This window comes from Elephas maximus, chromosome 10 (assembly GCF_024166365.1).
Source record: "Elephas maximus indicus isolate mEleMax1 chromosome 10, mEleMax1 primary haplotype, whole genome shotgun sequence".
NCBI classification, from domain to species: domain Eukaryota; kingdom Metazoa; phylum Chordata; class Mammalia; order Proboscidea; family Elephantidae; genus Elephas; species Elephas maximus.
In genome coordinates, this window is record NC_064828.1 from 72,672,491 (window position 1) to 72,691,353 (window position 18,863).

Sequence of the window (18,863 nt, forward strand, 5' to 3'; positions counted from 1 at the left end):
TGAGTAGATCATTTTGACTATTGCAGAGAGTGTGTGTGGGAGAGTAAAACTAGATAGTTTGGAATCACATAGAAAATTCTGAATGCTTGACTAAGATGTTTAAATTAGTAGGCTTCTTCTTGATTGACTTATACACACAACTTAGTTTTGAGATTCCCTAAGAGGTTGCACATGTTTGGTACATCCTTAAAAGCTTGGCCTGGTTCATGTAAGCTGGTGGCTATTGCCAGGTCTCCTTTCCACCTCAAGTTGTACCTTAAGGACAGTGGCTGGCCGGTCAGCTTTCATCCTTATGTGCCTGTTGCCAGTTCTGAGCTCTGTCTGACCAGCCTTTTCCCCAGTTTTTCCTTGTAATCTCTAGATTTCAAGTTGGCAACGCAGCGAGTATCTGCTTATCACAAGAGTTGTGAATTCTTATTTAAAACTTCCCATTTATCTCCTTCACTCTGAAAAAAAGTTGTTGGATGTGTGTTTTGTTTATAAAAGAGTTCCTAACTTTCTTGTTCCTCTTCCTTTGCAGACCTAGAATATCAAGACATAATGGGAGCATTTTTAGACAAGCCAAAGATGGAAAAACATAATGCCCAGGGGCAGGGTAATGGGCTGCGATATGGACTAAGCAGCATGCAAGGCTGGCGTGTTGAAATGGAGGATGCACATACAGCTGTGATCGGTTTGCCAAGTGGACTTGAAACCTGGTCATTCTTTGCTGTGTATGATGGGCATGCTGGTTCTCAGGTTGCCAAATACTGCTGTGAGCATTTGTTAGATCACATCACCAATAACCAAGATTTTAAAGGGTCTGCAGGAGCACCTTCTGTGGAAAATGTAAAGAATGGAATCAGAACAGGTTTTCTGGAGATTGATGAACACATGAGAGTTATGTCAGAGAAGAAACATGGTGCAGATAGAAGTGGGTCAACAGCCGTGGGTGTCTTAATTTCTCCCCACCATACTTATTTCATTAACTGTGGAGACTCAAGAGGTTTACTTTGTAGGAACAGGAAAGTTCACTTCTTCACACAAGATCACAAACCAAGTAATCCGCTGGAAAAAGAACGCATTCAGAATGCAGGGGGTTCTGTGATGATTCAGCGTGTGAATGGCTCTCTGGCTGTATCAAGAGCCCTTGGTGACTTTGATTACAAATGTGTCCATGGAAAAGGTCCTACAGAGCAGCTTGTCTCACCAGAGCCTGAAGTCTATGATATTGAAAGATCTGAAGAAGATGACCAGTTCATTATCCTTGCATGTGATGGTATCTGGGATGTTATGGGAAATGAAGAGCTCTGTGATTTTGTAAGATCCAGGCTTGAAGTCACTGATGACCTTGAGAAAGTTTGCAATGAAGTAGTCGACACCTGTTTGTATAAGGTAGCTAGACTTTTTAAAAAAAGATTAAACTATTTGTCATTTTAATTGCTACTCTGGTATTTAATCTTAAAACCTTTAGTTCTTAGAAATAAGTTTTTGACACAATGTAGAATAATCTTCACCAACTATGAAAATACATCGTAGGAACAGTTTTTAGAAGTAAATTACTCAGTTACCATCTATGCAAGAGTTACAATCTGAATGTTTAGTCTATTAATAACTGGGACTATTTGAGCTTTTTAATCATGTGGAAATGATCAGAGATAAGGTGATTCCATTACAGTGCATGTTTTAAAAGAAAGGCAAGTGGTGGGGAGGGCTAGGCCTCAGTGTCTATAAATGAAAAGCATTTTAGAATTTTAATATTTTTACAGTGTGATTTCGCAGTACATTTGTGGCAATACTTTGAGAATGTAGTCTAATGAATCCATGTTACTAACCAAGGGACTTTAGGAATCATCCTGTGTGATGTGCTAGAAATAGCCTTGGATTGTAGAGTCAGAAGAACTTGGTTTGAGACTATGTGACTTCAGGTAAGCTACTTAAACTATTTGGAAAATGACTTTCTTTAATTGTAAAAGGGTAAGACTGATACATTACTCTACCTCATGGGGTTGTTAAGACAATCAAATGCAGTCACTTATGTAGATGAGCTATCTCAGCTCCTTTATTTTACAGATGAAGAAGCTGAAGCCAGAGAATTCTCTGTGGAGTCAGGCCAACCTGGAGCAAGACTTAACTTTATTACATTCGTGCTCTACAGTCTTGAACAAATTGCTCAGCTTTAATTTTGTCAGCTGTAAAAATGGAGATAATAGTATGTAACTCGTAGGACATTGAGGAATTAAATTAATGAACTAGTATGTATATATGTAAAGTGCTTACTTTAGCCAATAATATTTGATACAAGCTGTTCCCTTTCCTAGAGAAGTGAAACAATTTCTCCAGGGTTACACAATTTACTTCTTTAATAGCAGCACTAAGACTAGAATCTAGTGTCCTTTCTACTATATTCTGTTCTGTTAATAATGCTCATTAACTAATTCTTTGTTTTTTTTTTTTTAGAACAAATGTTGATTTTTATAAAACTCTTCTGAGGCTATATATTTGATTTTCTTTTAGCATACAAAAATCCAACATAATATTCTTTAGTTTTATATGCACACTGCCACCTCTACTTAAAATCTTAATTAAAATCTGATTGTACTTAGAAACCAGGTTTGTATAACATCCAACCAACCATATGTTTTAAAAAAAAAAAATAGAGTAAAAAGTTCATAGTGCACATTGATACCAGTTTCTGAGTTTTGGAAGAACTAAAAAATGATTTTATGGTACATACGTTCTTTGTCCTTGATATGCATGAAAGTAGTGACCATGGATTTATTCTGTAGCTCTTGAGAATTAAATACTTCTTAGCTAGGTTAAAAACTGTTTTCTTGAGAGAATTGTCAGATTCATGTATGAGTAAATTATGGCTCGGGCTCTACATTGTCTCATTTGTGCTCTGCTGTATTTTAAAAATTATTCAGTACCTTGTCACTTACCCCATTTTATACAGTTCATCTAAAGATTTTTTTTTTCTTTGTATGGTTTGTTGTTGCAGCTAATAGTGTAAGGTCAGTTTTTCTATATAACAAAATTAAATACTTAAAATGTAAATGTTATCTTCAGTTACTAATTGGAAGGAGGCTGTGGGGAAGCCAGCAGGATTCAGGCATTTTAATTGCAGCATTTTAAGTACTTACATATCTTTAAAAAATGAATTTGTTTTCTAAAAGTTAAGCCAGTTTACATACATCGTTTAATTTCTGATTCTATATCTCTACTTCTTATGAAGTGAATGAATTAGCCTTACATTGCTTATTATTATTTTTTAATGTAAATTTTTCAAATATGCATGTAACTACAGGTCAGATCCTGTTGTTAGGAGTATGCTTGGAAGTGTTATTGCACTGAGTGAGTGTGTGTGTTAGGTATTGCTTCAGGTTAAGTAGGCCACCAGTAAATGCTTAGAAATGTTTTGTTTTATAGAATTTTTGAAAAATGATTATTGCAGTGGGATTTAACCTGTAATGTTTCTCTCGTGTCTTTTAGAATGTTGGTTATACTATATACTATATGTACCATATGTTGGGGAGGGTACCCAAACACATACATGTGTTTTTTTCTCCTTAAAATTAATATATAATCTCACTAGAACAAGTGTAGTTATTACTGGCGTGCTGTAAAGATTCTTTAGGCTTTGAAGAGGATGTATGGAAGGGCAAAAAGAAAGCGGAAATATTTTCTCAAACTTTTTTCTTTCCAGGGAAGTCGAGACAACATGAGTGTGATATTGATCTGTTTTCCAAATGCACCCAAAGTATCACCAGAAGCAGTGAAGAAGGAGGCAGAGTTGGACAAGTACCTGGAATGCAGAGTAGAAGGTGGATCTTTTAACAAAAAATAAGTAACTTTATATTAGAGAAAAGCCTTCAACACAATCAGATTTTAACATTTTAGCTTTTAGATCTTTACATGCCTTTGACATCTAGTGTTTAGTGTACAGACACGGGAAAGGACATTTCTTTAGCAGTTAAGGTAGATGTCGGTTGTCCTGTCACAGTTATATTAGAAACTGCTAATGTGACGCTGTACAGCTTGTCCAGGACACTTTTCTTTAAAAAGACTAAAACGTTTGTGTGCTTTGAAAATGCTTACTGACTTCACTGGCTTGAGTAATTTTATGCCAGGACAATCTAATTTGTGGTTATTTAATTAAAAATTCAGAAATTATTTGTGATGGTGATAATTTGAATACCATCTTTCTGTGAAAAGCTGTGTACATGAATTTACTAGTGTGAGGGTTTTTTTAATTTTTTATTTTTGGTAACTCTCAGGTCATAGCCTGTTTATTAGCAACTTTCCTATGCCACAGCTTTTTAAATTTTTTTTCTAAAATTGTTTCAAGGCTTGTCTAAACCTAATTTCTTTTATGTAAATGAGATAGGCCTGAATAAAAAACATACTAGGTCTCTACCTGGCAGAAATGTAAATGTTAACTAAGATCAAGAAATAAGTTGGGAATTCTAGTGTATTTGTCATAATTTTGAAAATTACTTTGAGACAATTAGATGTTTTTAACTCTCATGTAGTGCCTTTAAATCTTTGAAAAAAATTTAAATTATCCGTGATGCAGCTACTATTTAGTATAAAAGTTAAACTCCCCAATGAATGCCAGTTTATTGCAAATATGCAATAGCATATAGATTATGCAGTTCCTTTAAAAACAGAAAAACTTGAGTATGATAGTATTAAAATGCATTTCGGGCTTCTAATGCCATTAATTCTCACATTAAAGACTCTCTGATAGCATGTAAGCCTTGACCTACCACACTATTACATCCATCTGTGCCTACATTATAAAAATTAATGTGCACTTTAATTTTTGTTTTCTTCCCTTTAACTGTTTGATATCAGTCATAACCAGTCTGATATTAGAATCATTGTCTAGGGCTGCTATTTTGTTTTTATTGTCCTCTTCCACCTTGATATAGTGTTAGATCTAGTATATGTATGTACTGTTTAGTATTTCATTTGTTGGACATTAAATTAGTCAATGAATTTGTTTTCTTAATATTACCAAGGATCTTGGAAATTTTATATTTTAAATGAATCATTTTAATATGAGTTATTTATACAAAATACAGTAAAATATCAATATTTAGAATGTTACAATATCATATCACATCAGTTCAAACTGCTCGTTAGTAGAAAAATAAGAAACCGTAAGAATAATATGTATAGGAATAAGTCGGTATTTAATGTATTAGCACTTTAACTCGGGGAGGAGTGTAGATGTTTTCTTACTGATTTAAAGAAACAGAAATGCGTAGTTTAGTGTCATTTACTATGAAATGGAATGAAATTTTAGAAGGGAATCATGCTACTTATGGAGCACAGTCTTTTAAAGTAATTTTTTGATGGAATTATGAAATATTTACTTTAGACACAATTTTGTTACAATTAGGTTTTATATTGCTTATTAACAAGAGAGTTGCTACCTGAGCAAAGTTTGTTAATACTCGATATTTTTTATATATTGAAATGTTATTATACTTGTACCATTCAATTGGAAATTATTATGTGTGATAAATCTGTGGTATTCTTTACTGAGGCAGATTGGATGAAACTGCAACTAGAAAATAAATATTAATAAAAACTGCTGCTATTAAAGAATACAGAAAGAATGTAACTGTTTGCAATGTAAAAGTTATGTCTTAAAATACTGCATTTAACTTCCAAAGCAGGCACCAAATACCATTTTCTTTCTTTTCTGTTTTTAAAATACATGCCTTCACTAGATTGTTGTGACCTGCTAAACGTCATTTTGTTTGCTTTGAACATTTTTTGCTTCTCTGTCCACAACATAGAAAAGGACAAAGGCTTTTTAGCTCTCCTTTCCTCCTATATCATCTGTGCTCTTACTGAATACTTGCCTTTCTGGGAGCGTGAAAAGATTAACTTATAATTTAAACCATATCTCTATTAAGCGTGTGGTCTTTGTTAGCCAATTTAAGGTTATATTTGCACAGTGATTATTTTAAATATTTGCTACTGATTGCCCCAGCTTTAAAATTGCTAATTTGGAGATAACTGATAGAATCCCTCAGATTTGGGGGAGGGGACCGGGGGAGGAGCAGAAGATGTTTGTATATGTATGTGAAATGTGGATCTTCTATGCATATATATCATTTAATAAAATTATTCAGTCTTTTTTACAGTTCTAGTTAAAATTTACAGTGTAAGAGCAGTTAAAGAAATATTTCTTAAAATTCATTTTCTTTTTTAAAAAAGCAGAAAGAAGCAAGGCTGGTGTAGTGTAAATGGTCAGGTAGTTTAAATGGACTGCCCCGTGTGGAATAGGGATATTAACGATTTATAAAGCCTTACATTATTTTTTTTAAAAAAACTTGTTTATTTTCCTGTAATTTTCTTCACAGTTAAAATATCCTAATTTATATTTTTTAACAAAAGAGATGTAAGATACATCAAATATAGGCGACTCAAGGTAATATTTTTTAGACCTAAAACCACATTGATTGCATTTATCATCAGTGTTCATTTCTATTGTATCTAGTTATCTATCCAAATAATTGTATTGGCTTAGCAGAGACTGTATGTCAAGTGTGTTACAGCTTTAGATTGTGAAATTGTGCAGTTTAGGTAAACATCAAATCCCTTTATTTTTGTAAAGCAAATTTTCAGCATTAGAATCCTGTAGAATAAATATACTAGATGTTAAAGATTATACAATAAAGGAACTTGGCAAACCAAATCTGAGATCCTTGCTTTTTGTTCAGATTTAAGAGTGGTTTTAAAAAAAGACAAAAAATAATAGATGGTAAAATTTGGCCTTAACTCTAGAAGGACAGTTTGAGCCGTTTAAAGAAATACGGGTAGCAATGTCTGTCTTTTAAAATGTACCTTTAATGGTGAATTAATATTTTGAGGCTTGATCAGAAAATGAAAGATCTTTATATACATTGTTATTTTCAAAGATATTTACAAATTGAGAACTAGAATGATAATTTTCTTGACCCAGTGATGACTAAAAGAAAATTTTTTTGTAAACATTGAAAAACAAAAAAACTGAACAAAGCTTGAAATTGTAAGTTAGAAATACCTTTGGTATGATCTTGCACTTAGAATAAGTGTGCAAAAACTCCAAATGAAGACTTTTGTACTTAAAGTGGAGGAGTTTAGAATCCTTTGTTATGTTCCTTGTACATCATTTTTGGTATTCTGTGGTATGAGTAACAATACACATCTGCACGACAACATTGCAGATCGTATCACTGTACCCACTTAATAACTGGATGTTTGGAATTAATTATTTTAAAATGCAGTTGCATGGTTTGTCGGATCTTTTTCTTTTAAAAAATGTCATGAAATTTATACTGTTTTCATTCAAGGCTTTGTTCAAATAATCAACTGAGAAAGTGGTATTGTATAGTTACTTATCATTAAAAGATACTTTAGACAGAGATTAAGTTGAGAGTGATGTTCAAGTACATAACCTTATCTGTGCGTGCTACTTAACTGTCATTTTGCAAATATAAATACATATATAAAAATGTTTTGGAGTAGTAGTCAATAAATCTCCCTATACTTAAAGGTAATTTTTTTCAAATCTTGAAATTGTTTAAAAAAAAACAAAAACAACTTGTGCCGTGTATTTTACAGGACAAAGTTCAGGAAACATGTTTCCAGTCTAAAGAGAGGAGTTGATCTCCTCAGAAGTAACTTCTTGGCATCTTAAGAAGGATATTCTCATTTGTGTACACATATCCCTGATTATGTAATACATCGATTTAACATGAAATATTTTTCTTTTCACATTTGTATCTTGATTAATTTCATTCTTTAAAGTTATCTGGAAAGTATTTCATCTTTTGTGTTATTTTGTACACCGCTTTGTCATAAACTTTAAAAGGTCAACTTTTTTTTTTAATGACACTGGTTTAGAAAATCTCAGATGTAAATGCCATCTTTTAAAAAAACTAAGTTATCTTTGTTTCAGTTTTTTAAATTAAATTTGGATAGCACTTACAAAAAAAGTACTTCTGATTCCCAGAAATCATAAAGAAGCAGGGGGAAGGCGTCCCTGACTTAGTCCATGTGATGCGCACATTAGCGAGTGAGAACATCCCCAGCCTCCCACCAGGGGGTGAACTGGCAAGCAAGTAAGTTATATTCAGCACACTCTAATGCTTTCAGTCTATGAAAATATTAGGTGCATGTTGATCTAATTTGTAAAGTGATGCAATTATCTATGTTTTTAAAATATTTTATGTAACCTGTGGTTCAGTGTTTTCCAGTATCAGTGACTTTACTTGTTTAGAATAGATATCAGAATGTAATGGTAAATAATTACACTAAAGACTTGTCTTCAGTGGAGGCTTGGATAACATCGATTTCCTCATGTAGCATAAATGAAACCGTGAAACCGCTTTTTAAACTGCATAGCACTATAAAATTTTAAGAGTCATTATCCTCTATCTGGGCCATCTTTCTACATCTCTGATTTTTTTCAGTGTCTTTGGTTGTTGATTGCTGGTTGGTTGGCTTTTGGAGTCAAGGAAGACAGGATGCATTTCTTGCCTTTTTCCCTTTCTATTTTAGCTGATAGAACTGGACTAATTTGTGTTAAATATTAAAGCTTATGTCTTTAAGTGGAGAATTGAAGCAGTTTTATAATTTACACCTCAAAACATTTTTTACCTCAAGTAGCTGTATTTGACCTATAAAGGTTTATTATTCAACAGTTTTCTTGATTCTCAACTGTGTTTTGCAAGTATAGCCATGTTCTTTATAATCGTTTTACTAAATGGTCATTGTAAAAGTTCTTATTTGAAGCTTTTATTTTTTGGAAACTTTTTTTCCTTCCAATATGACCTTCTGTGAAATGACCGTCTAAAATTGCTTTAAATCAATTTTGGAAGTAGGGAGGCTATAACTTATAAATACCATCACAGATTTTTTTAACAAAATACTGCTCAAAAACTAATTCCTAGCCTTGTCGTGGAAATGTCATATTTGGCATTTCAGTTTTAACAAAGTTTTTTTTTTAAAGCATTAAGAAAAACAGAAACTTAAATACAAAATACATCTAAGTCAATTTACTATAACATATGTTGAAGTTACTTCTACTTCAAAACTAAAGTGTGACTCTTTAGTATATATTCCTAGAATACTTGTAAGAACTGCGTTGTCGTTGCTGACTCATGACCTCTTCAGCCAGCTCATAGAGAAGCAGATTGTGTAGACTAATTTTTAAACCATGACTTCCATCTTCTGTTAACAGAATTGGTGGAATGCCGCATTTGGGAGTGCATTCACCTCAGCTTTGTCTTTGGAACTCAGATATCTTAAAGTGAAGCTCACTTGTTAAGAGCAAGAAATAGAACTAAAATAATTCCTATAACTATAGATTATCTCTGACATTTTAATGAACACCTGGCTATGAGTTATTAGGCAATGTTTTGCTTTCCAAAGAAGGATTAATTTTCTGTATTTTTTTTCCAATTTAGGCGGAATGTAATTGAAGCCGTTTACAATAGACTGAATCCTTACAAAAATGATGACACTGTAAGTAGCACTTCAGTGCCCTCTGCTTACCCTTCCCCTCCACTCTAAATGCATATCCTTCATACCTGTTTTTGCAGAGCTGTTCACTGCACCCACTCTCTTACACACACCCCTGATTGATTGCCCTGATATCTGCCTGTACCACAGTCCTAGTGATTGAGGACATAATCATGGTGAGTGTCCACCTCTCTCAGAAAAGAAGAAAGTCCTTTTGAATTATTCTGGATTTTATAAGCCTCTACAAGCAATCAACTTCAGGTTTGCCTCCACTAAGTGTTTTTTGTTTTTTTTTTTTTAACTTGGGAATAATATCTCTACTTAGAATCTTGAATTTTTCAGAGTTTTGTAAGCAGCTGCAACATTTAATTTTAGAATGTTTGTCTCCACTAAATGGTTTTTATGTTTGCCAAGAACCCTAAAATGTATACTCTATTTAAGTATGAAAATGGAAAGTTGTGTTTATATAGATATTAAATGCCACATTCTCCATTCAAGTTTCCTGTTGCAATTCTGCTATAGTATGATTTTTATAGAAAGGTGGAAACTTAACATCTTTTGGGCACAACTCAAATATTTTATGTATTACATTTTGAAACCTTATATTAGCCGAGGTCATAATTTCTTCTTATGCAGTAGAAGTGGAGTCCTAAACATAAGTGGGTTTTATCAAAGGAAAAAAACAAAACACTTTTTAGTAGCTTTATTGGTTTAGAAATAAAATTGTCAACCTCATGGTGAAACCAGATTTCAAATATTTTAAAATCAAAGGTTTAACATTTCTTTGAACAAATTAAACACTGATATTTTACACATACACATATACTTTAGAAGACATAGTGTAAAGGCCAACTTTGCAAAACCTTATCTGTCTGCATTACCCAGAAAGTAATGTTTTGGCACCTGCAAGCTTTAATTTAGTTTCTTGTTTTGTTTCCTTTTATAAAGGACTCTGCATCAACTGATGATATGTGGTAAAACTGCTCATCTAGCCATGGAGTTTACCTTCACCTCCAAAGGAGAGTACAGCTCAACTTTGTTGAATCTTTTTAACGTCCATCCTCAACTTTAAAGAAGGGGATATGACATGGGTGAGAGTGATTACACCAGAGACCTTCAGCAGAACAACAGCTAGCCCAGAACAGATTTTTTTTCTTGTTGTTGTAAATTTGAGACTTATGTAAACGTGATTTCAAACCATAATTCATGTTGTAAATCAGACTCCAGCAATTTTTGTTGTATGATTTTGTTTTTTGTAAAGTGTAATTGTCCTTGTACAAAATGCTCATATTTAATTATGAACTGCTTTAAATCACTATGAAAGTTACAAGAAATGTTTGGCTTGTTGTGTGATGCAACAGACGTACAGCCCTTTCAAGTCATGTTGTGTTTTGAGGTTGGAACAGGGAGAGCAGCAGCCACATCAGCTAGATGGCCAAACGTGCATGCAATTATGGAGAATAATTTCAAAATCTTACAAAGCTGAACATCCAGGGAGTTTTTGAAAACTATTTTAATGTTCTTGAAGGTGGGATTGGCATTGTTGTTAAAGCCAGTCCCTTCATTTAACTGTCTTCAGGATGTTCTCTCCTTGTTTGCCGTGAGTATTGAAGGTAATACAGTATATTCTTAAGAATATCAATCTTGGGGCTAGAATGCCTTGATTCTTTGCACCTCTTTTACAAGTCCTTACATTCAATTACTAATGGATAAGCAGCAGCTTCCTACATCTGGTGGGAGACTGCCACATTTTTGCTATCATGATTGGCTGACCCTGCTGCTGTTCCTAGTAAGATATTCTGAATTCCATTTTATCAATAAAGCTTGATTTAACAAACAAGACATTTAATCATGTATGTGTAATTCCTCTTTTATCCCGGCCTTTTAAAACACCATGCCATTGTAAATAAGAAGTTCTCATGGGGAAAGATGTTAGTCTTTATTAAACGGACAATAATGTTACTAATGGCATAGATAGAACTGTTTCCCTTCCTAGAAAAAAACTATAAGATTTAAGTCTCTGTTGTTTTTTCTGAGTGTTATTTTTCATGAAGGTGTGCATCAGCTTGAATTTGCCTACTGTTTTATTAAAATAATTGTCAAAGCTTGACAATCTAACACTCTATGGTAGGTTATGTGTGTTTGTGAGTGTGTGTTTGCCTGTGACTTTTAATTGGCCCATGTCTTTAGAATACAGTGGTTAAGATATATTTGTGATTTGAAATATAGCATGTTGATAATATTTAGCTGTTGGCCTTTAAAAATAACTTTCAAAGCTTAAGGAATTGTAGATATAAAAATAACAATTTAATTTAGGCTTAAATTCCTCAGATTAAGCATGTGAAAGTAAGTTTTTAAATCTGTCACATTGAAAAGACTACTGTTCTGTGCCCTTCTGTATTTTTGTCTCTTTAGGTTGAATATTGTATTTATCACTATGTAATTTAATCGTTCAGTAGGCAGATTTCCCACCAGAAAACTATTACATTGTAAGATCAAAATACGATATTGAAAACAAAAGTAAAACTTTGTGTATAAAAGGTAGTAAAATCCATTTTGTTATATTTGTTTTTTTCCCTAACTTGGAAATATACACATTTGTATATATAGCCTTAAAACTAATGTAAAGTTTAGGGAGTAGTGGGAAAAATAATGTGAAATGTCTCAGTTTTAAGTAGTTACAAACCAGCAAAATCTTTTTATTATCCCTTTTATTTGTGAGGTGGTTAAATGTAACTTAATTGTATTTAATTTATATTTTAATCCAGCATGACTGAAAAAATATTGAAGTACTATTTATATTTAGAAATTCGTAACAGTTGGAATTAAAGAACTAATTCCGTACTTACAAATAAATGCTTAGTGACTAAATCTGTGGGAGAGTGCAAAGTATGATAATGTTCTAAGTTAGGGCTTTGCAGGCATCTAAATGTGCATTTAATGAGTAACAGTGCTTCTAGTATAGATAGTACTGAAAATTAAATTTCCTATTACAACAAAACAGTTTCTTTGTTTTTTAAGTAGACTTAAGTTTTTAGTTCTGGAAATTTCAAAACCTTGAACGGGGCTGTGGAATCTTTTGAGATGCAGAATCTTAAATCACAAGATAATGTGATGGAAAGCTATGTTTCAAACTATAACATATTTAGAGCCCTTTTTTAATTTGGAAATCTTTAGTAAATAAGAAAAAGGAGATTAAAATATTCCTCTCTTTAAAATTACCAGTACTGAAATTAGGCTTGGAAGTGAGAGAAAATTAAAATGTGATCTAAGAAGACTGAATCTTTTCCACGAGTCAGCACTGCCATACTAGATAGGATTCATTATAATAGATACAGGAAGTATACATTCTGACAGCAGACTATGTGTGTTCCTGATCCTGGAGGTAGTGGTGGTGGTGGGGAACTACCCCCACTTTTAAAAGGCACTTTCGTACCTCTGTTGTGCACTTCGTTTTTGTACCACTTAAATTCTTGACCCCACTCTGTCCTTTTTGTGCTAATTAGCATCTCAGGGCAATGCCTCAAAATTTTTGATGTGTTCTATGTTATTTTCTTTGGAAGGAAAAAGTTAATGTGTGATGATAATATAGTATTCAAAAATACTTTGATTTAAATATTTTAATAGGATGACTCTAATTTGCTGCTTTTAAAAGGAAATTTAGTTTTTAATAGCAGATTCATGTTCACTGATCTATCTCTTATTGTTTTAGCAAAATAAGATGTCTTAATACCCACTCTCTTGGGGAATATACTCTTACAAACAACAGAAGCAGTTCTCAACATATTAACTTTTAAAAATCAAAGTGGTATTTTTTTCTATACTGCATTAAACCGGTTTCAAACATATTTTGAGCTATATAGTACATTAGCTTGGTTCTAGAGTACTGTGCAGTCAGTACTGCACCAGCCACTTATTTTTTTTCTAACTTCATAACATAAACAAATTTGAATTAAAGAATAAATCAGTTATATAATTAATCTGAATTAGAACAGTACTTTTAGACATCATCTCTTTGGCCGTGTATTATTAGTCCAGCAAATAACTTAGCTCTTCCACAATGTATTGCTATATGCAAAACTCTAGTCTAATTACTTTGGGATTGTAAAGAGATGAATAGGTTCTTGCCCTCAAGGAGTTTACATTTGAATATAATTTATAACCTAGTGTATGTTAATATTATAACTGGATCACTTGTCCAAAAAAAAGTAGTTATTGCCCTCCTACTATATGCCAGGTATTTTCCTGGACAAGGTAGGGGCCTGGCCTCAAAGAGTTCATTTGTACTTCCTTGATTCACCTGAACTCTCTTTGTTTATTTTCTTCTCCTAAAAGTTAAAAATTTCATTCAAGAGAAAATTTTACTCAGCATTAGGAATAAAATTGGACTGATGAGGCTTAAAACCCATTCAGTATGCTCAACTGCCTATAACAAATGGCCTTTACAATTCCTGCTGACAGCAGCAATTCAGAGAAATAGATAATGGATTTCTTAGAATTTTCCAACCCTGGAAATACATACAGGTGGGGTTTCAGTTTAAAGCATTTAAATATGAATATAGTTAAGGTTGTTTAAGTAAAACTCTGCTCTTTTATTGAAAACACATTCACTGTTGATACCCAATTTTAGCCAAATAATTACTATATGCTTTAGTATTTTAAAAAAATAATTTCACTGCCTATCGTCAGTGGACAGATTTCATCTGGGAATTCCATTTGGTTTATGAAGAAAACTGATGAAATTGGATACGTGTTTTCTATTTTGTGGTTTTTTAATTTTGAGTTTCATGGTGTATACTTTTGGTTCATAAAGTTTGAATGAGAGGCTTAAGCTGTTACTGTTTTGATTCCTGTTTGTACAGTATTATATTTAGAATTTGTTACTAGAAAAGACTTTATAAATGTTCCTCACTTGAGGTTTTTCTTTGAAGGGACCTTAAAAGAGTTTCATATACTTTTGCTTGCAGATCCTGCTGGTGAGATGACCACTTTTTAATTGAGTTTTTTTAGTCTTCTAATTAATTTTTCTTATAGGCATTGAGAAGGCTTCTTTATTGTTTAAATTTTTAGAATCTTAATTTTATCTTATTTCTGTCAACGTGCCATGTGTTTTGGATTGTTTTGAATTATGTAATTACTTCAGAATATGCTTGAAATATTTAAGAATACATTTTCTAAATGTGTAATACTGTATTGTTGGCCAAAATAATAAGACTCAGTAAAGTGTTAGTTACTGCTTATCATCAAAATGCAGTTACAGGAATGAGAGGCATTTGCTTCCACTTCACTGCCCAGTGAACTTTTTCATTCACTTTTGTTCACCTCAGCAGAGTTTTTCCCTTTTACCTGCTTTGTATATTAAGCTAGCGGCCTCTGCTTTCACTGCTTTCCTATTTACAATACCAGTAGGCAGGTGTGCTAGTTAGAAAAACTCAGATGGTGTTAAAGTTGTTGTTGACAACGTATACTTTATTAGATGGAGGGGAAAGGTTGTTTAAGTTGATAAAACAACACAGTGGCAGATTTTTTCTCCCCCATGACATTTTACCTCCATTTCCTCTCCTTCCTTCTTGGTTGTATCTGTTTGTCTCTTTCTTCTCCTCCTTCCTTCTTTCTCTTTCTTCCAAACTAAAACAGGCCAGTTCAGTTTTCTTGAGGTAGAGCTTAATGCATTGCCTCATCAATTAATGCTCAAAGTAAGGGAATTGGGGAATAGAGGGATGGGAAGATGTCAGTGAGGAGGGAAAGGGATGATTACTCTTAATTTTCTCAGAAGCCATAGGAATGTCTTCCATGAATCCAGCTGTGAAGGACATAACCAGCAAGAACCAACCTTTACTGCTTGAAATAATTGGATTTTTCCAGCAAGGGATACAATGAGAAAAGTTACTGCTTCTTCAACATAGAAGCAACTGAGAAAAGTAAATGCATTTTCTTCACCACAAAGTCCAACCCTTCAAGTTCTTTTCATTGCCTGAAAACCCAGTTTTCTACTAATGGCTTTCTCATTAAATCAAATGTTATAGAAAAGTTGTTTAGAGTTTTTCCTTTCTTTTTACATAGTCCTCCTGATCCAGTAAAGAACTCTTTTGTAACATTTGTATTTATGTTGTACTGTCTGAAGTAAATTAGATTTACGTAAGAGATTGGGTAACTGCAAAACAAAATTAATGTCCTAATTAGGTACAGTGACTAGCACAAATTCATTATAGCAATGGTTCTTAACCTTTTGGGATCTGAGGCCCTTTGAGACTGATGAATCCTATGGTCTCCCTCACCCAGGAAAATGCACATAATGTACATAACCCCCCCCCCCAAGTTTTCAGTGTTGCAATGATTCAGGGATCCCCTAATGATTTCACACTTTAGCATAATAGGGTATTACAGTTTTTTCCTGCAAAGTCCATAAAAAGTATTTCAAGGACATAAAAACAACTAGTCTATTTTAAGCAATTGTTTCAGTTTTTAAAAGATGGGAGGTGGGTCGAGGCCTGGGCTAGAACCTGATGTTAAAATGTCTTTTTTTTTTTTTTCTTTTTTTAAGGTGTTTGGAAAAAAGGGAGAGTGATTAAAGGTTTTTAAATGTAGTATTAGGACTGGTTTTGGAGGATATTGTCTTTAATAAGGTTTGCAGCTTTTGAAATTCAACAGGAAAAAGATAAAACAGGGAAATAGTTAACACTTTTGAAATGCTTCTGACCCTTATCGTGCAGATATAATGTATTAACAAATGATACATTTAACTGTCAAATCTCACTCAGGTTTTATGACTTTGAACTTCCTGGTATTAGAGTTTATGAAATGTTTAATTTATTTCAGATTGTAAGGAATTAGGAATTTAAGTACTAATACAGAATATTAAAGTAGATCTCCTATGGACAGCCACCAATGTTCAGGGTTTGTGAGATTTCTACTAAAATATACCTGCAATGAAAAATTGATTAAACTGTTAAACATTTGTTGCCAAAATTGGTTGTTCAGTTACAGGTTGTTTAATTCCCATTTGTGGGAACCGTGGTTTACCTGGTTAGCCCTTGACTAATTCAAGCCTAACTGCAGGAAAATGTAGTGATATGCCCCAATTTTGGTTGGTTTCACTCTTGAAATGATTTATTTCACTCAATTTGTATGAATGTTATGAATGGAGAGACATGTACGTGTTAAAAGCATATTGCATTATATATAGATTCATTTTTTAAATTTATAAATGTAAGACTAATACAACGGCAGAAATATTTTTCTTAAACACACTGTGTAACAAAGTTTTCCATAGTAACTCACCCACTGTTTGCAGTTTATGTGATCTAAACTGTTCAAAGAAGTTCCATAAATGTATATTTTGTATTATGTACCATTTCCTGGTCCAAAGAAAATATGTGAATTTAGTTCTAACTTTAAGAATGTACTTTTTGTTTTCAAGTCCGATGAAGAAATTGCATTGAGCCTGTGAATGGTTGCTGATTGTATGTGAGATGAAAAGTAGAAAGTACTTCTAGTTTGCAAAAATGAAAAACGGTGCCACTAAATAAACAGGCAATTGCATAATGTGTGTGTATTTATGATTGTTTAATATTGCAAGCAGCATTTTTGTTCTGCCAAGAAACCTGGAAGTTTTGAAATTAGTTATTGGGAGACCTTAACAGAATTCATTTTTCAACTGAACTTGGTTAGTTTGCTAAATCTGATACAACTTGAACTAGACTTGTCCCTTCCTGAATTTAGAAAGATTACTGAAAGCCAGTAAGTTTGAGTTGGTATTTATTGTCATTAAAACGTTCCAGAAATCAAGAAGCTAGAAGTTGTTGTTCTTTGATAAGAACATTTCTAGATGTCTGTCTTCTTATAGATGTAGTTCTTACTCCTTTGATAAGTTGAGATTGGGAATTGGGAGTGGTCTGGGAAAGGACCTAGTACCCTGGTATAGTGCCTGCTTCTAGTAGACACTTAAATTATATTTAGGATGCGGATGGGAGGTGCTTATTTCCTCTGCTAATTTTGATAATTGATTGTATTACATCTACTTGTATTCATTAGTGTCTGAAAGTGTTGCTTATTTCATGGGTTTGAGTGTGTCTAGTCTTAATTGAAAGAGCCCTGGTGGCACAGTGGTTAAGCGTGCGGCAGCTATGTAATCAAAAAGTCAGTGGTTAGAACTCACCAGCCACTCCACGGGAGAAAGATGTGTTAGTCTTCTTCCTTAAAGAGCACAGCTTTGGAAACCCTACGGGGTAGTTCTATTCTGTCCAATAGGGTCACTTTTGAGTTGGAATAAACTCTGTGGCAATGAGTTTGGGGTATAGTCTTAATTGAATCAAACAGAGGGATTTTAGAACACTTGAACTGGTGATGTAAGTGAAATCCTAAGAGCTGCGAGAGCTCATTTTGCTTGTTGTAAAATGTGTAATGAAAATAACAATAACAAGGCATCCTAGCCAAAGGCAGCAAGTCTCAGTAAGGATTTATTTGGCTTATGTGTAAACGGTACATACCTCTTCACTTGTCAGAAGTTTAGATAGTTTGCTTTTGTAGTCATGTTTTTGAAATTTAAAGCTAGTTTTAGTAAAAATAGTCTTTTTTAGGTTTTTTTATTTTTTGGTTCTGTTAATCAACTACTGAAAAACTAATGTTGGGGTACTCTTCTCTTTTTCCTTCCTAACCACTTAATAGCTCTGACCAAACTTTCCATCAAAACACAAATGTTGATTCTAGTTGAAAAGTTTGTTCTTTGATGAGCCACCCCAGAAACCTTGGCCTACATGCCCTCTCTAGGGCTTTGTTTACTTGCCATATACAGCAACTTAACAGAAACCTGGAAAAGATCTGTACTCTGCTGGCTGGCTCTTCGCTATATATTTATTTGTTCTGATATCCTGAAAAGGTTATTTACAGGATATGGTATCTGTTTAAAAGAAAATTAAAAACTTTTTTATAAGATTGTGTTTCATGTTGATAGTTAATGCCATTCCCTTAACAGTGGATCAGCTAAAAATAATACATGTGTGTCATTCTCTGCTGTAGTTTAGGTATGGGCTTGGGTCTTCCAGACCAAAGCACTTTCTCTGTGGCTTTCCTTACAGCTACCAAAAAGGTTTCCAGGTATTAATATGAACCAGAAAAATTTCCAATATCTGACCCATTTTTATCTACAAAAATGACAGTTTTATCTGGTTCAATTTAATAGTATCTGAAATTAGTTCTTAAATGATCAGTTTGCAACTCAGTACTTGGTACTTCTGTTTCAATTTAAGTGTATCTCCCTAGAACTGAGTTTTGGATGAACAAATTTGCAAATATGAAGTTTTATAAATATGTACAGTGCCAAATTTATAATCTTTACCTTGAAATTAAGTGAAAGCCCC

At 33.2% G+C, this 18,863-nt stretch overlaps 1 protein-coding gene across 9 annotated transcripts in view; it reads left to right on the plus strand.

Moving 5' to 3' along the window:
* PPM1A (protein phosphatase, Mg2+/Mn2+ dependent 1A) overlaps positions 1-17,049 on the plus strand; it is a 47,307-nt gene extending 30,258 nt beyond the window's left edge. For 7 of the 9 annotated variants that reach the window (XM_049897856.1, XM_049897849.1, XM_049897854.1 and 4 more), the window contains 4 exons: positions 521-1,374; positions 3,686-3,803; positions 7,994-8,102; positions 9,450-10,444. In XM_049897856.1, coding sequence (XP_049753813.1) covers positions 541-1,374; positions 3,686-3,803; positions 7,994-8,102; positions 9,450-9,555 — 1,167 coding nt within the window. In that variant the 5' untranslated portion in view covers positions 521-540 and the 3' untranslated portion in view covers positions 9,556-10,444. The other 2 variants (XM_049897857.1, XM_049897855.1) reach the window with 1 other exon arrangement.
* Positions 17,050-18,863: the final 1,814 nt, after the last annotated feature.